This window comes from Anser cygnoides, chromosome 1, assembly GCF_040182565.1.
Source record: "Anser cygnoides isolate HZ-2024a breed goose chromosome 1, Taihu_goose_T2T_genome, whole genome shotgun sequence".
Classification (NCBI taxonomy): domain Eukaryota; kingdom Metazoa; phylum Chordata; class Aves; order Anseriformes; family Anatidae; genus Anser; species Anser cygnoides.
Window position 1 is genome coordinate 95,010,001 of NC_089873.1, and position 25,186 is coordinate 95,035,186.

At 37.8% G+C, this 25,186-nt stretch overlaps 2 protein-coding genes across 6 annotated transcripts in view; one reads left to right on the forward strand and one right to left on the reverse strand.

The window, feature by feature from the left end:
• The window catches only part of CMSS1 (cms1 ribosomal small subunit homolog), a 239,465-nt gene that overhangs the window by 19,449 nt on the left and 194,830 nt on the right, over positions 1–25,186 (forward strand). Inside the window, exon 1 of one of the 2 annotated variants that reach the window (XM_066990401.1) lies at positions 3,550–3,598. The exons of the other annotated variant lie outside the window; for it this stretch is intronic. Within the exon in view, the coding sequence (XP_066846502.1) occupies positions 3,553–3,598 (46 nt within the window). The 5' untranslated portion in view covers positions 3,550–3,552. Of the gene's footprint in view, positions 1–3,549; positions 3,599–25,186 lie in introns of those variants that run through there. 2 annotated transcript variants of the gene reach the window in all.
• FILIP1L (filamin A interacting protein 1 like) overlaps positions 1–25,186 on the reverse strand; it is an 84,802-nt gene that overhangs the window by 17,680 nt on the left and 41,936 nt on the right. For 2 of the 4 annotated variants that reach the window (XM_066990384.1, XM_048058151.2), the window contains exon 4: positions 1–1,039. This exon is cut by the window's left edge and continues 1,713 nt beyond it. In XM_066990384.1, the coding sequence (XP_066846485.1) occupies positions 1–1,039 (1,039 nt within the window). Of the gene's footprint in view, positions 1,040–9,690; positions 9,714–17,605; positions 18,331–25,186 lie in introns of those variants that run through there. The other 2 variants (XM_013184880.3, XM_048058149.2) reach the window with 2 other exon arrangements.

The following is a 25,186-nucleotide window of genomic DNA, read 5'->3' on the forward strand; positions in this document are numbered from 1 at the left end:
CTTCAGTGCCTTTTTACTTTCCTCAATAAGTTTTTCTGTAACGGACATCACCTTATTTTGTTCCACCTGAAGCTGAGAAGTTGCAGCTTGCAGCTTCTCTTCTGTTTGCTTTATTTTTTCACCCATAGTTTTTCTTTCATCCACAAGCATCACTGTTAGAGTCTTCAGCTTTGTTAAATCTTCTTTAAGCGTGAACTCAGTTTTTTCTAACTTGCTTTCGATTGCTTCAAGCTCTCCAACTCTAGCTTTTAAGCCATCCAGTTCAAGGGACAACTGCTTTGTTAACATTTTTTCTCTTTCTAGGTTGCATTTCAGGGAGTAGCATTCCTGTTTGCTTTTGTTGAAAGCATCCTCTAACTTCTCCAGCTCCATAATTCTTTTGTTGAGTTTGTCAACTTCCCCTTTGAGGTTCTTGCTCTGTGATGCTTCTTTTTCTAATTTTTTATTAAGTTCTCTGCACTGATCTTCCATTTTTATGAGCTCTTCATCTTTTCCTTCCATCTCCAGCAGTCGCTTCCGTAATTCTTCGACTTCGGACATAAGTGTTGAGTTCCCATACTCTCCCTTATTTATCTTATCCCTTAGGTCTTGCAGTTCATCTTCTGCTTTCCTTAAAGATTTATTGGTCTCCTCTAGCTCATCGATTTGTCGGCTGAGAGCAGTCAGTTTTAACCGGAGCTGACGATTCTGGCTGTCTTCATTGGTTAGTTTGGCCATCATTGCTTCTTGATCTTGGGAAACCTTACTGCTTTGGGCTTGCAGCTCAGCCTCCAGCCTGCTGGCTCTCCGTTCTTCTTCTTGAACTTTTGCTTCAGCAAAAGCGAGTTTCTCATGTGCTTGGTCGGCAGAAGTGGTTAACTCTTGAATTTTTTGACTTTGTTGATTCAACTGCTCGGTGAGTCTTTGTTGTTCATCTACCACCATTAAAGCAAAGGATTTCAGTTTAGTTAATTCTTCTTTCAATTTGGCTATTTTCTTGTTGCTTTCCTTCTCTTTTTTCTCCTGATATGCTGTTTCTTGTTCAAGAAGCTTTTTCAATCTGGGGAGGAGAAATGATACCGTATTTTGTAGCCATTTTAATAGGCATTTAAAAACACACTTGAAATATTATGACATCTGCCAGATGTGCCTGAACATCTATTTGTACTTGCACCTAGAAGCAGGCCTCTCCTTGTAGTGTCATGGTGAAGTCCCCACAGGCCTTAGCTTTCTACTCAGAAATTCTTTGGTAATGGACACTTCAATACGATCATTTACACTTAATAACTTCAGTAGTTATGCATCTTTAATTACATTTTCAGCTTCTGACAGCTATCAGTGCAACACAACTGTTTGATGTTCTGCACTAGAACAATGCTGATCTTGGCTGTCTGCTGGGGCTAGGTGTGTACAGGCAGGGTTTTTTTAGAAATGTGATTATCGCAGTGCTTGAGAAATTAAATCGGTGCAGCCCTCAAGGGCAGGTATACTTTTACAGCATTATAAACCTCGTAATACCTTTAAGCTACTTATAAACCATGCTGATCTTTTATGATGTTTTATCATTAAACCTTACAGATGTTAAAGTATGTGAAGGAAATATACCCACACTAGGCTGTTAGTTGGACTCACTAATGCCAATTTCTAAACAGTACATCAGAGCAAAAAACAAACATTGTAGGTGAGTCAGTCCTCAGTGGGAATACAGGCTTTATTACCTTGTATCATAAAAAAACAGTCAGTAGATAAGCAGGAATTTAGGTTAAGAACTTAAGGCCAAACCTTGTTGCCTGTTACGTTCAGACTTGGTCTTATATCCAAAACTTGCAGATGTGCTGAATTGCAACTCTGTTTTATATGATTCTTTAAGCTTTTCACAATGGTTTTCCAAAATCAGTGTTTACAAGTTTTTAGGTTAGCATTCAGTCTTAACCAAGATGGAACATACTTAGTTCATTAGAGACCTGCAATAAGGTTGTGCATTTGTTCATGTAACAACCTAAGAAACCTCCAAATACCTCAGATAACTACATCCTTTTGTAGACTTTGTCAGGGAGATATTTGTGGAATGGATGTGAGGTATGATTAGGTTTGGGGCATCTGCCTCCTTTCAATTAGATTTTTCCCCTCAGCTGACTTATAAATTATGTTTTGATATTCAAGAATAGTCTTAAAAGCCTAGTCTGAAAGAATATGAGCACTTGTATGTTTTGCTGTTGTTCATATGTATGATACATATTCATTTTCAGAGTGCTGGTGAGGAAGGAATTGCATATCAGGGCTGTACTTCAACAAAATATCTGCTTACGCACTTGTTAGCTGAGGCCCCTTCCATCCTCTCCCCGAAAAGTGATGATGACCCTCCAGAAGTAGCTGCTGAAACATCAGGTTCCTGTTCCACAGCTGTCCCTGGTCAGTGTTGTGATGTCCAAACAGTAAGTCTTTACAGCTTTCCACTGACAAGTTCCTGTTGCAGCCATCCTTTTCGTTCAGGAAGAGCTCAGATAATGGCCTCCTTTCCACAGCTCTTTATTAGCTGCTGGCTGACTGGAGGCATATATTTCTGGGGGCTTAATAGGCTGCCTCAGCAACATCCTCTTTGGCAGCGTTGAGTTTTTTTTGCCTGGAGAGAGGAAGTCCCTGCCATTCTACAGCTGTCCATCAGACTTGTCTGGTTTGATGGGGATACTTGATAGAAATCCCTGACTATGAAATTTCTTAACGCATTCACCATCCCCACAGCTCTTATTTTAGTGCAGAAGTTGCACTATATTGAGTGTAATGTGAAAAATATTTTTTCACATTTATGTGAAAACTAGGTGGAAGGGGAAGTAACAGTAAATTGAGTTGATTTCAAAGACTCAAAGCAGCCCCGATTTCTTTACAACAGTAGATTAGTATAACGGGGGAAAATAGACATGAAAAGGTGTAAGTGGAGAGGGAGAGGTTTGTGAAATGAGCTTGGAGGAATGTTGCTGGCTGACAGAACAAGGCGACTGCGCCATCTTCAAAGGCAGCTTTTTACTGTGTTGTCAGTGTGTAAACTTTTGTCATCTTTTTAACGTTAGCTTGTTTGAGTTCTTTTTAAATAAAAAAAAACTCACACAACTCTCTCCCCTCCCCACCCTTGTCTCTGAATGCTTTAGTAGTGAAGTTCAATTGATGATTTACCGTTGCCATAGATATAAAACCATAACAGAAGCACAACTAACAATTTCATTTGGAATGAACTCAGTTTTTGCGTGTGTTAAGACACGTTAATACGGTTAGACTTGAGGTTATTAGCATATGTTTTATTTTTGCTTCCTTCGCTGTCATTTATTTTTGTTAGGCAAATTTGGCTGAATTTAATTAATTGGTGTATTATTTAGCGCTTCTTGATTAACTAGTTGATATCTCTCTGGCCAAATGATACTAATGTACAAGGGACTGATGCCCCTTAAATTGCTTTAGAAAGAACACTTTCGACCCAAATAGGAACCAGCAATCCCAAATTACATAGGAAGCTGTTTAAAATTTTGTAATTCAAATAAGAGACTTGTTTGTAAATAAATCAGTAAAGTCAGTTGACAGATGTTTGAAGGAATGATAACAGAAGTCCTTACAATGAACATGACAGGTATGTACAACTTGCATTTTTTCCTCTTTTTTTCTTTTTTTCGTTTGTTTGGTCTATAACTCCATTTCCCAAACTATGCGGAGTGCTTGTTGAAGTCTAGATTCAGGAAAGCTCTTGAGGTTCCAGACCAAGCTGAATGCTTGACTGAGGTAGTCTAAGCCAAGTTGTGATCAGCAACCATGAATTGCCATGGGTATTTGAAAAAAAGTGTCTAAATTACTAAATCTGACCTATTTGTTGTATAAGCTGATAAGAATTTTCAAGAGATTTTTTTTTTGGTTGTTCCAAAAGGCTTTAGGGTATGTAGAAATGTTTCTCTTTCATTCGAAACATAAAATGCAATTTTAAAATCCTAGCAGAAATAGAAGGAAATACTTCTAACCCCTTAAATCTATAAAATCACTTCAGTGAAGTTAAATTGTGGAGCAGAGTTCAGAAGCTGTTAAAGGATTTTAATATGTTTCAAAAAAAAAAAAAGTTGTAATAAACATGTGGGATTTTTTTGGATCATGTGTCATTAAATATGCTTTTGCGCTTGTTTTTGATAACTGTGGGATTGCAGGATGGAGACTGAATGCCTGTTTAACTTTGGCCTCACGCAAGGGTAAGCCTAGCTTTTGTCTTGTGTTATGAAGTCTGGCCATGTATATAGCAGAAAAATAAAAGTGAAAGTGTGACTTTAGATACCATAAGCAAGTTTTTGAAAAAAATAACAACAACAAAACAAACATCTTTTAAGCCACCAGGTCTCTTTGAAGGACACAGATATGTTGCATCTGAGAGAGTAGTTTTGCCAAAACCACACAAGGATCAGAAAAAGTTGACTTCAAAAATAAATAAAAGAAAGGGAACTCCCCTATCCATTAAAATATTTTTAGCATTTACATTTACAGTTTTTCATGATAAAGTAACTTCATTTTAGACAAAGGTAGGTATATCATTGGGGCAAAGTATTCACAGATAATTCCAGGCAGTTGACTTCATAGGACTACAAGAACCCTTTCTGAAACCAGGCCAGCAAAAACAGGCATTGGAAACTGTTTTTATGAACATGAATGCTAGGTAGTTAAACAGAGTCAGAGCAGTGTCTTATTACTCTTTCTTCAGAGCTTCTGTTATAAATTACTGCTTTATTGTGGCTTACTATCGTACTTGTTTGCAATACCATTTTTTTCTTCCTTAAAGAAATAACGTCATCATCAGCTCTCACCTGTTCATTGTAACTGCGTTTCTCAGCATGTATGCTATAGCTTCCTGGCCTCAATACCATGTATTCAGTTGTGTTGTCTTGTTTTCTAGAGTTTTTTAAATGCTTATAGTTTCAGCTTCACTATGTTATATTTAGCAATGTGTTACTATGTGCTCTTACAAGACACCCAAAACAGCTCATTGTCTTCTTGGTGTCATGTGATACCTTTTTATTTTCAAGTGTGTTTTTCCGCTGTTGAAGGGACCTGTATTACATTGATATTGTTTAATTTGTGTTTTTACAGGACTAGAGGGGAACTGCTTTTCCTCTGAGTTTCAGGAAAACTAAAGAAAGCGTGGGAAACTGAGATTGCAAAACTTGCCTCTTAGCTTGTTCTAGAATGAATCGTTGTTCTTAGAATCATAATTTTTTTTAAAGGAATAATGTAATGATAGCTGAGTTCTTTAAGGATGCAAGTGAAAGTAGGTTCTTTTTGTTGTTGTGGTGTGGTTTTTTTTTAGTTGGACTTTTATCATTCCTTCTGCCAAAGTATTGAGATCTTAGCATATACCTGATCAGTATCAATATCTTGATATGTATGAGGTCATGCTGTAGAAATGACTAAGATTTTGAATGTTTGGGGTGCTTTTTTTAAGCCTTAAATGCCTATTTTTATCTAGCTTATGTGTTTTTTCCCCGATTAAAGATGTGGCTTACTAGAGGTTTTACAGGTTATAACATGAGGGAGACTTGCTTCTAAAGTTTTTGGATATGTACTTGAATCTCCCCCTGTACAATGCAAATAAAAATGCTAAGCTGAAAGCTTTTAAATGTAGATGAAGTCATGCTTCTTCGTCTGAGGCATTCTTCCCAGTTAGCAATAAGCCATCGTCTGGCTTTTATAATGCTTCATCATTTCTGGTAAATCTTAAAAGTTGGTGTAATTTTTGACACCAATACTGTTAAGTATTTATTTTCAGAAGAAAGCCAGCCTGTCTGTGCCTTCCATAGTTTGTGGCAGTAAAACTTGGGTTTGTTAAACTGAGTTTCTGGTGTTAGGGTGTCTATGTGTTTCTTTCCTTTGCCTACAGTTCTACTTACTGATATGTAGTTTTTATGAAGACATATGTTATGGCTACTTTTATAGCTCTCTTTATTATCTGTATTGATGCTTCTTTTTTTTTTCCCTGTCATAAAGAAAGTCAAAATCCTTTGAAATTACAGCAGCAACAACATACCATAGCTGTTGTGTAATCTGTTGGCTTTATCTGAATCAGTCAGCACTTCCCGACAGAATGCTAGCACTTACTTTAAAATTTGTTTTCCAGTATGTTATTTATGTGTAGATATTTTAAATCATTAGTTCATACTAGGATGCAAATCTCTGTGAAGGGTGTCTCAGTTGCAAGAGACTGTGTGGAAGGCAGATCTCCTGATAAGGAAATTTATTTTATCAAATGAAGACTTTTAATGAGGGGGGTGTGAGTTCTGCTCATTACTCCACAGACTACCACAGAGAGGTAATCGTTGTTTTATCTGATGCTTAAAATGCTGACTTGCTTTACAAAGCTTAATAAAAGTCATATGTGATGAATGGCGTTGCCAGTTCTGGGTTAACTTGGGCAAAATTTAAAATGGATAACCAGATGTACTTAGCTGTGATGCTGAGTAAATGTAAACAGGATAATATAGTCTTTGAAAACCAAATTAATCTGTAACAGTAACGTTGACTGTGACCACGATTTCACAACTGCTAAGCTGTTGAAAAATCCTCCTGGTTGAATAGGGATATAGATGATATAAAATCCAGTGTAAATTTGGAGACAGTAAATGGCATCAGAAAAGTTTAAAATTTGTATTGGTAAGTTTGAGATTTAAGACTGGATCAACAATGGCATCTGGTTGGAGTAATTTCAATCCATTACTAAAATTCAGTTTTACTTTATCCCAAAACCTCAGTTGATAAACAAACAAACAAAAAACTGTCTTGAGTTATATTCTTTCCATATCTATATATTCTTGGAAATCACCTATCCAAAGACCAGTCTTGTATAAAAGTAGTAATGCCTTCTGTGGCAATAACTGTTCAGATTTGCAATGTATGGGTTCTTAATTCCAGCCATTCACTTCTAATCTTGTAATGCCAGCCCTCTGCAACATCTGAGGTTATGAACAGGGAAGATTCACGATTTGTAGATGGGAGTGAAGATGTTGACATCCTATTAAATTGCTGGCAGTTTTTTTTTTCCTCCCTTGACTACCTATCCTGAAAAACATAATTGTAATGAGCTCTGTCCTGACAAGACCTCGGTAGCAACAAGCTTTACTTGGAGTTGCCTTAAAAAAAATCTCCCAGAGTTCAGCAACTGGAAAGCATGGCACAATGAGTTGTGAGCTGTATTCTGATGTGTTACGTTTTGGAGATGTACTTCTTTCTTCCTTCCCTCTTTCTATCAACAACTGTTTCAAGTTATTTCATTATTCTTTGAAGTTAATATCTATTACCGCTGGTATTTCAATGGCATACAAGTGTTAATCCTCTTCTGTTCTCAATCTAAATGGGTCAATAATTTAACAAGCTCACATGAATATGACTTGGGTTTTGGTGGTTAATAGTTTGAGATTTTTTCATATTACTGTAGTGCATTCTCTCCTTCCCCCCCAGCAAACTGCCTGTAAAGTCGGAAATAAAGCAAGTGATTTCAAATGCAACACCAGAATTTGGAACTCTTCAAATTTACGTCAGCCAGGAAATTATAGTTTTGCAGATGGAAAGCTTTCAGAAGGAAATGGAAAGATGAACCACAAGAGATGTGGTATAGGGGTCAAAGCACCAAGACACAGACAAATCTTTTCAGTTACTAACCCAGGTCCTGCTTTTTTCTTTTCTTAAGCTTAAGTAAAATTTTATGCCTGGACTTTAGATTTATTAAAATGGAAAAGCAGTGTTGACTTGCTGTAATGGATTATTTTGAGAATTAATATTAATCAAAAGAGGTTTTAATGTTATAGTTACTAGTCAAATTACGCCAAATAATGCTTTTGATAATGTGTGAATTTTAAATGACAATGTCATTGAAACGACTACATTTTGAGCAAGTTAAGTTGGTAGGAGGGGTCCTGTGTCCTTAGGAACCTGAGCTTTGTTTTAAATGTATATTTTAATTATTACTAATCAAATGTTATTGCTTGACCATGCATTGTTGAGCTGTTCTTACAAAACCCAGTGTTACAAAGCTCGCAGTACTACGGAGGTATAGAGGATAGTGCTTCTCCACCATTTTTTTTCCCCATGGGCAGGTGTACATGTTTGCATTTTCTGTATGGAGTATCGGTACTGGTAAGTGTTATCATTGCAGCCTACTGCTACCATTTATCTAATGAAAAATGGTAGAAGGAGTTAATTGAGCTCCTGAAAAGTGTCTTTTCGAGCCCTGCTTGTCTTTCCCCCATGGGAAGATGGGCAAGATGCATGCTCTTGTTTGTGCCTCAAATTCTGGAAGTTCCTGGTCAGGTTGCTACTGGCACTGATTACCCCAAGCAAGCAATTCGTGTTTAGTTTATGAGGTAAATGCTACCTGCATGTTGTGTTTACTGTTCATAGAAGTGTTAACAGTTTGAGGGCTGAATTTTTGACTCTGGTGTTTTGTCTGCATCATTCAAGTGACTAATGAGTTTGCAGAAGTTCTGAATCCCTGAACGCGTGAGTTGCTTCAGCTCTCTGTAAGTTTCTAACCCTTTAGTCTTCCTTTTACACTTGTCAGTTTAATACTTCTTTTAGATTAAGACACAGTCTGAAATTTATTATCTATAAGAAATTTCAATAGATAATTCCTGCCTGTAATTTAATATTTTTTTTCCCCAGAATATAACATCATAGAGTATAGGTTCAAGGTGGACCTCAATTTTTCAGTGTTTTTTCCTGGATGCAGTTGGGTAAATAGGTGCTTTTCTGCTATCTGATTCACCTGGTGCTGTTCTGTTGTCTTGACCAGAACTAGGCATAATTGTGCAAGTATCCAATTCATACAAACTTTTTTTAAAACTTCAATTAGTTAATATTTTTGGTATGACAGAAAATGGCACTTGGCCAGCAACAACACATCATGTTTCTCAGAGGAGACTGGTTAGTCATAAATGTCATTTTCCCATAACATTTACAGGAATTGGATGTTCTCTAAAACAATTTTAACACACATTTTATATAGAAGTAAATGTCTGCTCTTTCATCCATGAGCAGAATAGGCACTGTGCCTATCTCTTATGCTGCCATGGCCTTATTTGTATGTTACCGGTCAGCAGCAGTGGCAAAATTTAGAACTTTCTGATGGCCCCTTCCAATTGCCACCAGTACCTGGATAAGCTGCCTGGATAAGCTGCAGTCATACAGCTGCCACTTGCTTTTAGACAGGTGGAAGTTGGCTGCAAACTGCAGTGTGTTCTTCGTGTGCTCAATACATATGGCAAGAATTTATGTGCTTAAATCGCTATTACAGTATTTTGTTAATATTGTAAGATAAATGGTAAAGGTACCTCAGTACTGAATGGGCTTGTCTGGGAAGGCTTGGGAGTTCACCATCATTTTGAGGGGGGAGTGGGTGGTACTTAAAAACAATTAGACAATTATTCCTTAGGAATGATGTAGGTGTTGTCTCTCCTGTGCAGGTGGATAAAATTACATGACTTATTGAGGTCATGTTTATATCCATAAAATCTTTACTATCTACATACGCCCTAAGACAAGAATAAGCCCTTTTTCGTGTGCATGCTTCTGAAGTACATCTGTATATAATAAACTCCGGGTGTATGAAGGCTGGGCTGAGGTGGCACCCCTTCCTTTCTTTAGCACAAAATATGAACCTTAATTTTTACTGCAAGTTCAGATTGAGAAAATTAAATTTACCTTGTTGTCAAATTTCATGAAGCTGATCATTTTCTTGTAGACCTGATAACGTGAGGGCATCTGTTTTCCCTAAAATGGACCTTTCCATCACTTCCTCTTGGAGGACTAAAGTGAAAAAGAGATGGTAGCAGTGCAGAACAGCGCAGTTCAGTGGCTAAAGACAGCTTTGAAGCTACAAGTGATGAAGAATGCTGTCAGTTTAATACATTTTATCAGTGAACCATACTGCAAATTATGAAAACTATTTCTCACATATTACAAATTGTTTCTGGGTATGATTCTAGGTATTGGAGCTCTGTGATTCTGAGAGTGTCACTACCTGGGAAGTAATTCACTTCCTTACTATCTGTCCTAATCCTGCGAAATGTTTTGCTGTATGTCTTCTACAGCTGAATGTGTTGGGACTTGAAGCGTGGAATGTTTGGAGGTTGTGTTGTTTCAATAGGACCTCGGTCCACCTTGGCCTGGGAACACTCAGTGAATCATCTAAAGATGCATGTTTGGTTAAAGCATGTTAATCCTTAGCATAGATGCTCTTATTCAGGATTTAAGTCACCTTTGCTTCTCCAAACTGTTCCTCTTAAAGAGGACTAAAGCACCATTTTAAACCATGGGATGGGAAACTACAGCTGAGAGCTGCTGCTGCTAGTCTGAGAAATGTTTTCTTTTAGTTCTAAGGTGTACTTCATAGATTTAATTCACATATTTATATAACAAGTAATTAAAATAGTATTTTCACCTATGATTGTTTAAGTAAACATCTTTTACTCTCAGGTTGATTATGATGTATTGAAGTAAGGTTGTCCATTCGTCTATGGCCTTGAGTATTCACTGTGTTAAACATCAAGCACCCTGCCTAAGCATAAATGAAAGTTAGATCCTTTAGACATCTGTCCAGTCAAAGTGCCAATAACAAACAGTTTGTGTTTAGAATCAGCTTTTTTTTTTTTTTTTCTTGTAGCTACTTGCACGTGTGTTCAGCAGCTGGAGTGACTTTTGCTTGCTTTGGAAAACAAATGTTTCTTCTAGGGAAAAAAGATCTAAATTGTTAGGACGAAAAAGTGGACTTAGCTAGTTCTAGCTATGTTATGTGCAATGGTTTCTTGAACTCTTAAATTAGTCTTCTTAAAGCCAAGAGAGATGCTTACTTTTTCCATCTTTAGTTGGTTTCTGTTTTTTTTTTTTTCTGTCTTTCAACAACTGCCATAGAAAAAAGGCCTTTTTAGGAAAAAGGAGGGTCATGTCCATGTGTATTTCCCTTGCCCCTTCAAATAAAGGCTCCAAGTGTTCCCTGTTCTTCAAACTGTTAATTCAGTTGAACGATCTCTACCTCATTATTGTACCCCAAATTGATTTATAACCAGGAATCATTATGTGACTGAGGGGCATTTGGCTACATGCCCTATTTGATCACTCTTCTTGCCTCCTGGCTGATGATTTGTGATGCTTAGGTTATATTTTCCTATTTTCAGATGTCACTCAAAAATGAAGGAGCTGTAGCATGCTTTCATGTACAGTATGTTTCTGATGTAATACATTTTAGCTTTTATCATTAATTTAAAAAGTGATTTCAGTTCCTGAAAATAAAAGGACACCATTATCTCTAGACAAAATGTGCCAGTTATTTGGTTAACTGTGTTAGCCCAGATATATGAGAGGGTCATATACAGATTATAAAATGTTAAATTCTTGTCAAATTCTGATTTGTTGTCCCCCCAGTTAATCAAGACTAAAATAAGAGAATTTTGCCGTATACAGGGGAGGCAATAATTATCTAGGGCTTTAATCAGAGGATGGGAACAAAGCAAGGACAAGCTGACACTTTCGTAAGTGACTGCTCCTTTCTATGCTGTGTTGCATTTTCTTTCCTCCTCCTTTTTAGGGGTTAGCAAAATCTCTACGCTTTAAGGTTCTTGTCAGCTGTTTTCTGCTATTTTCCCAAAAGGGAATCACGGTGTGCACCAGCTAGCAGAAGCCTAAACACTTCCAGCAGTTGCTGTCATCTGTTTTCCCCACGCTGTAGACAATCTATTTTATCTGTCTTGGAATATCCTATACAGAAGTTATACTTGATAACTTTGCTTCAGTGGGTTTATATACCCCTGTCCGGCTTACCCATATACATGAAAATGCAAGTACCTATTTATGTGTTAGACATGTTTTTATAATCATATTTTAGGAGAAGTTTTAAGCCTGCCAAGGTTCATGGTGGCCTTTTCATTGAAGCCAATTTCTTATTTAATTTGGGAGTGATGTGGACTGCTAGTCAAAAGATTTTCTCTTTACGTGAAAGAGTATATGGTACTATTTTGTAAGTTCAGAAAATGTTTCAGCTTTGAGCATTAAGAAATGACATTTTTTCCACCTTCCTATATAAAATCATTAATAGCTGTTTGAGGACCTAGTTCTCATAGAGCTACATCCAAGTTAATATGTTTGAGCATTGGATTTCAGATATTTGAATTATGGGCTAGCTGCCCCAAATGTGGAGTTGTGGTACCCCCAGGTTCAGGAGACCAAACTTAATAAATAAATGAGGCTTATTTCATTCACTTTTCTCTTCTGTATGAAGGGATCTGAGGCAGAATGGCTAAAGTTGAGTAAGTTCTTGACTGGGAGGAGTATTCTGTAGTTGAAAACTAAAACAACTGTGACATTTATCAAGCTGCTTCTAAGAAATATCTATGTAGCTAAGTAGAATCCAGTCATGTTTTTTAGGAATGTAGGGGGTGGAATTAATTTCAGGTAAGCCAGGCTTAGTGGTGGTGAAATTTCAAGATTTTCATAATAATTTGGCTTAATGACTGAAATTTCTGCAAATTTTACCTGAATATTGATTAAAACAATAACAACAAAAAATGATGAAATTCAGGTAGCTCGTACTTTCCCTAAGATGCTTTTATCCATGAGTTAAATCAGATATGTAATTAAAATGTGAGCTTTATGAGTAGATTACTATTACTTTCCATTTTTAAACAGCCAATCTTGTGGTTTTTTTGTTGTTTGTGTGCGTGTGTTTTCCCTCGTAGTAGCAACATACTGGTTAAGGTCAGTATTTTAAATTTTTTCCCGTCTCTTATGCACTCATTACAGTAGTTGCTATGCAAACACTAGATGAGCTTTGTCCCTCTACTCTCTTGCAGTGAATTGTAAAAGAAATTGCCTTGAATATTAGGTTTCAAGCAGATCTTTAAAAAAACAAAACAAACAAAAAAAAACCTCCCTAACCTATTGTTTCTTTTAACTTCAATGCAGTTGTGTTCCTTCCCAGGCCTTTGGAATTTAGTAAAGGACAATGAAATATGGTTCATGCATTGTTTCACATCCCTGAAATGTATGCAAGATTAATCAATCCCTCCACCCCCATTTAAAACAGAAATAATAGTAGATTTTTTTTAAGGTCTCAGTTTTGATCGCACTGTTTTTGTGTTTGATACTGTACAGGCATAAACATGAATATTGAATGTTGTCTGACCTGCTGGGTATGAATGATGCTGGACAAAACATCTGGTGAGATTAGAAAAGGTTTTCTTTTATAAACTACGAATGGTCTGTTTATGGAATTATGCAAAGATCAAAATGCCTCTGATAGATAACTTTTTTTTTTTCTCCTAGTCAAAAGTATTTCATTTCGCTTTTTATATTTTCAGTCATGTTCATCAGAGCTTTGTGTCCCCTGCTTAGTAGTACTTGTGTCAAAGTTTGCTGAAGCTCAAGCACAAGGTGATGGTGGGCTCTGGTTGCTCTGCTTCTATGAGCATGCAGTGTGAAGTAAAACAGCATGGGTTCTTCAGTGGCTGCTCTCTGGTGGTTATCTACAGGTCCCCTTGCCCAGCTCAAGGCTGAAGTGGATGTTTTACACCACCATGACGTGCACGATGAACTGTAGCAGAAGGGGTGACTTCTGCAACAGGAAAATGTATGCATTTATCAACTTGAGTGACTGAGATCGTAGGACTTTGAGTTGTGTTGAAATGTTGCTAAGCAAGGTCAGTTTGAGCTTTCACCCCCATTTTATTATTAAAGGAGGGCTGGGTGTTATCTCATCTTGGATAACCTAGCGTTCGTTTACTGCAGGAGCATTCAACTTCTTTATCACCTCCGTTCGGTTGCTCTGCTGAGCAGGCAGTGCTTTGAAAAGTGTTGATTTTGTTTGATTTTGTACTGTTTTTAAACTGGAGACTACAAAGTGCTTCAGAAAATGATCAAATATACTTTCCTTGAGTTTCTGAACATTCGAGGAAAGTGAGCTGTAAATGCCTGAGTGTGCTCCGTTGGTCAGGCTGTGTGAGATTGCTGTTCTTGACCTTCCAGAAACAACATGGTGCCTTGGCCGTGCAATCAAAGTGATTCCTGTCTCACTGACAGGAAACACAGCAAACCTCAAAATCAGCATAATGTACCAAGAGCCATTAGGACTCAGAATGCCCATTACTTCACTTAGAGCACGAGACTGGGCACTATATTTAGAATTTTTCAGCCATGTCTCTTACCCTCTTAGAGCTGAGTAATACAGTTTAGTGAATGGTGAACTAACTAAGCTTTCAACCGCATCAAAAAAGCTCAAGGTAAACCTCATGTATGCCCCGGCAAAATCCATTTAAAATGAGGAAGACAGACCTAAGCAATTAAAATAAATGTATTTTTAGTGGTAAGTTATAGTTTCTAAGTTCACATCAATTTGATGACAGGCTGAAGTATTAAAGGGAACTATTAATGAGTCAGAATCAAATTTTATAGGATGGTTTTTAAAGATATGTCTTTCTACATTATAACCTCCTTAGTATTCTCTGGCTTAAGTGTTTTTATGGGTTATTTTAATTGCTTCTGTAATGAACTGTGTTCAGGTCATACCACACCCAGAATGTGAGAGAAGCTGTTTGCAGGAGAGTTACTGAGGAGTGGTAGCTGCTTGCTCTTCCATGCCAATCTACATCTGATAAAGGATTTTCCCTGAAGAAAAGTGCGAGCTTTTTAAGAACTGCCACACAGTAGAAACTGTTGCTAGGACTAAAATCAGGCTTCCCTCTTTTTTTTTTTTTTTTTTTAAATATCCCATGACAGTGGCAAATGTGATCATTCATCACAGCAGTGGGTAAATAACATTAAAGTGCTGTTAGTAAGAAAAATCAGGCAGTGGCTTGATTATATTAGTACTAATGGGGAAAATAAAAAAAGTGCAAGTGATACCTGTTGGTCTTCTAGATCGATCTCTAAAAATTTTGCTGTCAGCAGTTACGTGATATCGGTCAGTGGAAGGAAGGGAAGTGACGGGGAAGGAACAAAGGGCCAATGCAGTCTGATAGGAAGCTGACTTTAATTACTGGAGGATGTGCTTGTTCTTAAAGTGCTTTCTCTTTACATTGTATGTTGTAAATAAATAAATAAATAAGGAGAAACTTAAGTGAAGGAATGCAGGTGCCTAAGACTAAATTACATGCCAATTCCTTTCCTTTACTATCTTCTTCCCTTTTACCGTTAAGTGATGCAAGCTAACATTTTGATTGCTTAAAATTAGATAGTCTCAATACATACGGAGAAATCTGTGACAAAACAAAGGCATGTAACACTGTGGGGAAAAAAAACACAACTGCAAGAAATGTTAATCGTGATACCTAAGTAATTATTTTGGACTTTTACCAGTAGAAATGAGAGCAAAATTGGCCCTGTAGGTATTAAGTGAAGAAACTTTTCCCGTTAGAAGGAAGTCTGTCTTGCTGGAAGACAGACTATGGGAAATAGATTTTTTCTGTTTATTGATAGATATCATGATTTGTATTAGACCAGCAGTATTCACAGTACAGATGGTACTCTGGATATTTCTGAAGCAATAAATAACAATACATGTTGCCCTCCTGTGCTGGATTTTGAAGAGCTGAAAGTCTCTTAGCTATGGGTAGTCTTTTTTTCTATTTCTACTTACTGCCTTTATGAAATAAGTTTATTGCAAGTGTAATATTTCTGTAAATATTCTTTATCCTATTGTAGTCCTTTGACTTCTGCTTATGCCTACTCTTAAGACACGTTTGAAGGTCTATTTCTTAATTTTGGTTTGTAACATATCTTTTCACAATGTAGCTAACGCTTCCCCTTTATAACTTGCCAATGCATTTACTAATTACTAAATTCACTGGAAACAGGATGTATAGGAAACTAAATAATCGTTTACAGGGAAGAGATGTAGGTTGCAAGTCTATAGATAGAGCAGAACAGCACGCAGAAGATGACATTGTAAGGGTTTAGGATACTGATCCAGGATATTGGTTTTCTAATATAAACTTCCATTTGTTGTGGTTTCTGGGATTCTTTTCATTCTATATGTACTGTACAATGCCCTATTGATTCTATAGCCAGTCAGACTAAAGATATCAACAGAGGTGTAGACTGCTTATTACAAGGAAGATTATCTTGGAAACGTGGATGTGACCTTTATTTAAATGCCAAGGTGAATAATACACAAATATCTGAGTTATCTTTGAAATGAAATGTTTGTATATATTTAAGATTTTAGAGCCATGGAGAAAATGACTATTTTTTTTGTAAGAATTGAAAAATGTCACAAAACGTTCACATGGTATTTTGATTCTTAGTCTCTAACTCCTTGTATGTTGGACAGTACAGCTAGGCAAATAGAATCATTAAGGTTGGAAAAGATGGGATTGTATCAGCTTAAATTTTTCTTAAATACATACATGAGCAAGGATTTTGTAGGATTTAAAACATTGGATGAAAGAGAAAAAAACAACCACCTTTCTGCTGTCTGTATGAACACTGAATGCCTACACCTTTCTGCTATCTGTACTAACGCTGAATTCATATTAAGGAAAATGGAAAAAATACAACAAAATCTGGTTTTCCTTTTGAGAAGAGTTTGTCTATTAAGCAGTCGAACTTGTGCAACATTTAAAGTGCACATAAGACTCAGGAGAGCAATGCTTAGTAGCCTGAACTTGCAAGTAGGACAGTGCAATTGACTTAATGGCAGTTGTTCCTATAAACAGCGATTTGACAGGGCTTGGTCCTTAATCCAGGGAGAGGACAGTGTAATTTTGTGTGCTATGCAGATGTGAGCTGTAAACACGCTGAAGTCTGCTCTTTCAAGGTGCTCAGTGCCTCACCAGAGCTGCTTTTCCATCTCAGTTTCTGGAACTGCTAACTGCAACACCTTGCAGAGTCAGCCTCAGAGAGATCAGCAAGCTTTCTGATTTGTAAAGCCTCTGTTTGTCTGGTGAGCAGTGTTTCAAGTTTTTTCCTGAAAATCTGACAGCTCTGTCCTCTCGCGACTTGACACTTGCACACAAGACACAGAAGAGGGAAGCAGCGTGTAGGAGTTGAAAAGTTTGTTAGTAATTAAACTGGTTACAGTTGTTTGTTTCGGACATGGCAAAATCTTACTGCAAAATAACGTTTGTGGCAATTTATACATCGCTCTGTGAACTGCAGTAAAAGTTGTTCAAAAGTAGCCTAAGTGCTTAGAGACATGTGCTTGCACATGTATCCTAATATGTAGCATATGCATATAAATGCAGCAGTAGCTCTACCTAATGTGTTACAATACAGTTGGACTCCTTCCACAGCTTCGAATGCAGTCATGATTTTATCCAACAATTTGGAAAGTGTGTGTAATTCACAACTACCTCTTTCCCCAGCCTTAAATTCATTCCTCCTCTGTTGGCTCCGCAGGAATCGTTTAAAGCGCAGCTTTAAGCGCTCGAGCTGCTTATCCCACTTCCGAGTGACCGGGCATCTTCTAGACCTCCTGGTGCCATTGCCACCGCTCTCCGCTCCTCACCCCTTTCAATAATTTTTTTTTTTTTGTTCCCCCTTCTTTTTCCGAAAGCGACCTTTCCGCCAGAAGCGTCCCGGTAGGATAAAGAAGGCTGGCAGCAGCGCTCTCCTTCCTTCCCGCTCTTACCTGCAGCTCCGGGGCTGGCGGGGGGCTGCGCGCCGCAGCGGGTCCCACGGACGGCAGCGGTCCCACGGACAGCAGCGGTCCCACGAACAGCAGCCCACGAACAGCAGCGGTCCCAGCGAAGGAACAATGGGAGATGGGCGCCGGGCGAGCCCCAAGCCTATGGAGCATTACGTCATTACCTCGCCATATAAGGAGCTGAGCCTTTCGCTGCCTGGTCGCGGCGTTTCGGTGATGGCCAGCGCTGGGAGAAGCTTATTAATACCTCCTGGCTCCAGCTGACGCTCCGGACGGAGCGAAAGCCTCGCGGCTGCCTACCAGCCCGTGGAAGAATGTGCCCAAGGTCCGGGCTGCCGCGGCTCCTCGCTAGTGTCGATAATGAAGGCGGCAGAAGTTGTTAGCTGATGAGCTGCAATCTCTTGCACTCAGCCTGGAGTTTGAGCTAAGAAATTGCCTTCAAGGTCATCTTCTTTAATAAGCCGGCCTCGGGGGGGTTCCTTTTTACATCTTTTTGCTTGCTTGCTTTTTAACCTGACAAAAAAAGTGAATTTAGCTGAGCTCCTCAGAGGGCGATACGAACTTCAAGCTGCCTTTTTTTTTTTCTCCTTCTGTAAAGAGTCGGGGTCCGCAGAGGATAGTATTTTATTTCCTGATGATGTAACTACAAAACAATTCTCCGAGTGATGATGGGAAGGCCAGATGAAATCTAATTTTTTTTTCTCTTCAATGTTTTTCCTGCAAAACCCTTTCCTTTTCATCTGTTTGTGTTTCAGCTAACACAATTAAGCAGCCCAGCCAACTATTTTTAGTAAGGAGGTCTTAAAGAAATGAGTCGTTTGTTTTAATATTTAGGGAAGAGGCAGGAGGCCAAAAAGAAGGATTTAGATTGAAGAGCTTAGAATGTATCTCTTGCATTCCCTGTCCTTCAACGTACACCCTGAATAAACACTGTGAACACAAGGAATAAATACCTGAAACAGCCATAAAACTTGTTGCTGAAATTCCACTAAGTTAATGAAATAAGCTCCTCTTGTGTTGACGAATAAATTAGACCATGGAAAAAGGTTTTCCACGCTGTTTTGTGCAGCTTTGTTCAAATTAGATGTATCCACAATTCATTTATTTGCAGCATTTGAATTTTAGTCTTCAGATAAACTCTAACATAGCTTAAGCTGTCCTACTGCCAGCTTTTAGGATGCTTTAATATATACAGGAACACAACACTAACATAATGAAATTCACTTATTTGGGGGTGTTGTCCATGTGTTTAAAGACAAATGGTGATGAAAATGTTTGTATTTCATTAAAAAGAAAGACATCTCTTAGCTACCTTGCACATATTTACCCTGAGCATAGTCTTAAAAAGATATTTATTTTTCAGGTGGAATTTTTCAGCCAGCCCTTTGCACTGTGCCTGAGCTGGGGCTTATTCAGAAGTATGTTACTTGTGTGTGTGGTTGGTTCTGCTGTCCCCTTGCATGTCTTTGAGAGAGTTTCGGTTTGTGTGCTTGATCAGAAATATTGCAAATCTCTTTAAAAAAGAGATACCTGTATATTGACCCCAGTAAATTGGTTTCAGGGATAATGAAATGTCTTATCCTGATCTGTCCATTGGCATATTCAAATAAAATATTGCCTATGCTAAGAAGATTTAGTCACCAAATCCACATACACCCAAAAAAAAATGTCTGTCCTTTAGCTAAAATTGGACTGTACAGATGCTTGGCTAAAGTTTTTGGGAACTGACATTTTGTATAGTTTCTTTTCTTAAGTACTGTGCCAGTGTAGATCATATGCATCGCATAACAGCTCATCAAGGTGACCTTGGTATGGGGAAGATGAAGTTGATTTTGTATGCAGGTACATACTCATCTTTTCTGTCGGGACTCTGCAGTTATTTGAAAGAAGAGGATAGCTGCAGGTGCAGGTCCTGTCTTAGAACAGGCTGTGGGGAATGCTGTGTCCTGTAAAGTTGTAGGGGAGTCAGGTAAGTAGGAGTCTACCACGTGTGACAGAGATCTGTAGAAGGTAGCTAGGAGTTAAATATGTATGCATGCTTTTAAACATGTGTATGTCTGTGTATACCCATAAAAATGACTAGAATGAAAATTATTATCTTTTTTACTTAGTTATTTTTTTCTTTCCTTCCTTTTCTATTTTTTTCATGCATTTTCCCCTTCACCTGCACACCCCCTATCTCTTCAGTCTATCTACATGAAAATTGCCTGCATTTTTGCCATGCCACATGAAAGAGCTGTTGTAGCTTATGAGCAGCATTGAAGAAGGAAGTCATCCCAGAAGCTGGTAAACAAAAGTCCGTCCTTATATTCCAGTTCTGTTTTGGAGTTGCTAGGAACACAGCTCCGATAGTGCTGGTGATAAGTTTATTGACAGTCTGGGGGCAGGCTAGAGCAGGGAATAGGGAATGCAAATCCTCCTGTCTGTGTTTACATCTGGGGATAGCCAAAGTATGAACTTGTAGTTTCTTAATTAGTTCTCCTCTGTGGTATAAAAGTGCACATCTGTGACCTTCTGCAAAACAGCTTTATCAAAGAGCATCAGCTGAGTGTGTGGTGACCTGACTTCCTTCTCTTGCGTTGTCACAACTTCATAAAGGACACAGTACAGTACTATTTCAAGCACTGTTAAAGAACTATATGATTAAAAATTCCAGCTTTCAGATTGCTAACGTGAAAAGCTTATTTATGACAGAGGCTGAGAAACCTTCCTTTACTGGTTTTTTTCAGTGTCTTCCAGTATTGCTAGGTAGAGTCCTGGCCCTGGTGAGGTTCACTGGAGGGAAAAGATGCCTTTGGACAGGCGGGTATGCCTGTCTCACTTTGCATTGCTTCCTGAAAACCAGCTCAGTTTCTTTAGTTACTAGGCAGACTTGCTCAGATTCACTGTAAGTACTGTGACAGCAAAAGAAAATGAATCTGTAGAAGGTAAAGACAAAATGAAAACCTTATTTGGTGCATCCCCTGACAATGTGGGGCTGCTCCCTGCAGCCTGAGTGCAATAGCTTTGTTCTAGTCTCTGTCTCTCTGCTTATTATTTTATTTTGTTATTTGGGCACATGTTCTCTTAGGATTTGACTTGAAAAAACAGAAGCTGGAAAGATGGAAGATTAGCAGGCAGGGAAAAGATGGGGGCAAATAAGCTAAATGGCTTTGAAGTTGTTGTTTAGACTTTATCTTAAACTATCTGAATTCCTCCCATTGCTTCCATCATTAAACTACTTCTCTTTCCTTTTTCTTCCCATAGAAGACCATAGCAGCAGTTCCACTATCCTTAAACCCATAACCTATCTATTGCAGCATTTGACCCTTTCCTTTAGCCATTTTGTATCTAAGATAAATAAAGGAAATTAGAATTTGGGCCTGAGTTCAACAAAGCACTTAAACATAGTCCTGTGTATTTTTGTTTAAAAAAAAAAAAATACTTCAGCATAAGCCTGATTTTAATGATATATTGAAATTCTTGGCTGAATCAGGCTCTTAGTCACGTTTCCTTCATGTAGATATTGCTGAATCTCAGCCTTTGAAATTATCCGTGGGATCAAAATCTTTAGGTTACTTTCATAGTCCCAAAATAGACATCTATGGAAGTACAAATACTGTCAAAGCTTCTGTTAGGATTTTGCATTACTTAAAACTATTTGCTTTTTTGGATGGGGTTCTGCTTAAGCTTTGCAAGTGATACCGGAGAACTGAAAAGCATGTGATATTGACAAGCTGAATCTTAATGGCTTGTATAAATGGTATCTGATGTTTAATGGTTCTAATAACTTGTAATTTAAAGGATTTTTCTCCAGTGTATACTCAGCCTTGTCTCTGAAGTCTGTGGGAGTTTTGCCATTAAGTCAGTGGAAGAAAGCTCACTTTTTGAATTATTTCATGGATTGATAACATCGTTTTAAATTTTTCTGTCCAATTTGTCTTTATTAATTTCCCTGACATTGTGGTTGACAATCTCTTAGATTTCATCAGTGAAAGCTGTTTTCGTGTTTCGTATCATAATACATAGATTAATTTCTGAATATTATGGAGAGAAATATGAAGGCCATTATAGCTAAATGACAGTCTGCAATGCACAGACAACTGATAAATTGCATGCGGAAGGCAAGGGGGAGAAGCAGGGGAAAGTTCTAAAGATAACATTCTTCAGATTCATGTGTCTTTACTATGGACCATGGACGGAAATAGATTCATATCTTCATTACTGTGTGTTTTTAATTTTTTTTGGCAGCGGGAAGAAATATTTTCCCAAACTCCCTTATTGTTTGCAGATTCCATTATTCTCCCTATTTTGGCAGACACAAACAAAATTCCTAGCCAAATATTAGGGATAATTAGATCCCTTTTTGTTGGGCGCTGCCTTCAGAAGTTGATGACTGCATCTCTTCACATGACTGCTAATGACCTCTCTCCTAAGAGGGACTGGCAAATGTTCCGTATCTGCTTGTGAGATGACCTCTTGTTGTATATGGGACCAGAATATTTTTTTATTAAAAAAGACATTTAGTGCAGAGCAGAGCTTGTCATGAACAAACATTAATAGAATTTAATTTCTGTGCCTTGTCGTATAAACCATATATAGCCAAGTAATCCGTTGTACATAATGAGTTGAGATAACAGTTCGTAGTCTATGAAGACTCTGCACAATAGTGTATTTTACCAAGCAGCTTGGGCCTGGAGGTTTGTTTTGTTAGTGTTGTTTTGCACTGATTTTTTTTTTTGTGTGTCTGCAAATAGTTGGACTATTTCTAGAAGCATGACAGCCATTTCAATATTAGTGCAGTAGCACAAGTGAGTTGCAACCATGTGAAGACTATTGTGCTGATGTACCTTGGATGGAGCAAAATTCCACATAGTGTGAACATATTTTAAATGTCTTTCTTGAGTCATTGGACCTCAACAAAAAAAATAAATATATATAATAAGTCTATATAATTAGTTGCCTACTTTTCTTCCTCCATCTCCTTTGAAATGCAGTCAAACCAAATTCTTCTTGTAGGACTTCAGGGAAATGGTGACTGAGATGTGTTAAGCTTCAGATCAAGCTCTGCATGAATCTCTGTCTCAGATCTTTTCTGTGTGTTAACCTAAGCTGTGAATCCAGTCACTGTGTTCAAACTGATCAAACCTTTCTGAGCAGTTTAGTTCTTGTTTGAATAATAAACACACAGGTTTGAGTGAAGTTGACTCAGCTCTTTCCATAGATGTGACCTGGACATGGTGTCAGTGGAGGATGCTCCATTCAAAGCAAAGAAGTAGATCAAGGTATTACAAGTCCCTTTACTTCTCCATATCACTGAATGTCTCCTCTCTTCTGCTTTTTTCCCTTCCTGTCAGTTGTTTTTTCATTTGTTACTGGGTGATGCTGATCCAGCAGTGCCTTGTACTGCAAAGCCCAGCACGCAGATTGAAGGGATTCAGGATTCTTATAGATTGCAAGTTCTACAGGAGTCACCTGAGGCCCTGGTGTCAGAAATGAGAAAGAGAAAGCACAAGCTTTTGAGGGACGCACCTAGGTGAATGTGGTCTCAAATGCAGCTTAGGAACTGTAAGAAGACTTGTTGGAACGATCTATAGTGTACATATCGGAGTTACAAGTTTGTCATTTTTTTCTATTTTTAGTGTTTACAAAGTAGAGAGAATTGGGGATCAAAATGTATTTGTCTTTCATTTCATTGTTATAATTCTCTTGATCAGGCTTCTCTTGCCTCTTACAGATTGACGCAGTGAATAAGTAGATCATACAGAAAGCTTATCTCAAAAATAGTAAGGTAGTAAAAAGGCAGCTATTGGATGCTGAGGAAGGCAAACTTTGCAGGGAAAGAAAATGTTTTTTGTTGGGCTGCCTGTGTTAGCTGAGTAAAATAGACATGCTGTTGGGCTCACAGGCCCTTTATTGGGTCTCTAGATGCTGCCATTTATGTTATGAAATTATGTGAGGCATTTTTCTGCCTTGATAGATTTTTCTTTTTTTATAATTCATGCTAAAAATACATTTTAGAATGTTTTCCTTATTCTCTGCAATTTCAGAAGTCATACACTAGTTCCTGTTTAAAGCATGGGATTTTAAGTTATTGGTGATTTTGATACCTGTTCAAGGCATCTGTACTGAAATAACACAGAGGTAAATGTATACCATATAGGCCGTTTTAGATTGTGGATTCCTAGGGATATAATATAACTTGAAAACCTTTGATCCCTTTGGGATTCAGAATTGCTGAGCTATCTGATAGATTAATAGTTTAGAAATGTGACTGCGTTGTGTGGTTCAATTCTCTAGTCTGGAAAAGTATTTACAGAATTTCTTGATCTCCTAGTGCGTAGTCCCGTGTAGTTCTTTGTGTTAGGACTGCCCACAGCAGGTACCGTTCAAGGAGTCTCTTGGGCTTGGGGAAATGTATTTAGCAGACTCAGACACTCCATAGCTCCTGAGTCTGCAACAAAAATTTCACAAAACCCTTGAGTGAGGAAGGGGAATAAATACAAAAGGGTATTAATTTGGCTTTTTATGGCAGCCTGCATGAGACATGTCAGCATTAAGAACTATTACCTTAGACTAAGCAATGCTAAACTTGTGTCTTTATCTGGGAACATTTTTATTGATCTCATGTCTCTGGATGTTATGTCAGCAGGATGGACTATTACTAAGAAAGTCTTTCAGGAGATGAAGTAAATGCTTGAATAACCCCCAGATTGCTTCTTCCTTAAATATTATACAAGAGCACAATGAAGTGACTTAAGGAAATTCTTCTCCTAGCACCTGAAGCAAAGACAAAAATTCATTTTTATTCCCTAAAATCCCATGCACTTTAAACAGTCTTCCCTGCAAACTTCTCAGTGTTCTGTTCGCTTATATTTTCATTGTTGGATAGCTTATTTTTCATCTGGTTTGTAAAATTACCTATTTTTCAGTTGTGTGTAAGGGTGAAGTTTCTGTTTTGTTCCTTTTCATGTTGTTTCCCCTTGATACTTTAGGTGAAAGCATTCTGACAGGACATTGGTTTTGGCTTCTATTTGCTGTAGCCAATCTCAGAAGCTCATAATGCAAAGATTAATACTCATTAGCTGAATCATAGTTACAGTTCATAAAAAGCTTTGTGTATGCTGTGTGCGTGATCATGATGTGCCATGTAGGATTGATTAAATGTGGGGACGTATTGCTTGCTTTCATGTGGTGATGCAACTTCATTTAAAAGAAACCTGAAGTGGCTCCTTTTGGTACATTCGGTAATTGTTAATAACTTATAAACAATGTGATGTTATTCAAGAAAAAATTAAACAAGATAACTTCTTAAATGGATGTATAATTTAAAGTTTCTGTCTTCCATATCATTTTAAAATAGCTTGTTTTTCTTAGCAAGAATGGTATAATGGAATACCAGAAACCTTAGTACTGGTAGGTGATCCTACGAATACAAAGTTTTAAGCACGGTAAATTTGTTACTCTTTGGTTTTGTTTGTTTGTTTTTCCCCAAAGAAAAAAAAAATATATATGTGTGTGTATAGGCAAATCTATGTCCGTAACTCTAGCCAGTAGCATGGGCAGAAGGAAGATATCAATTCTAGT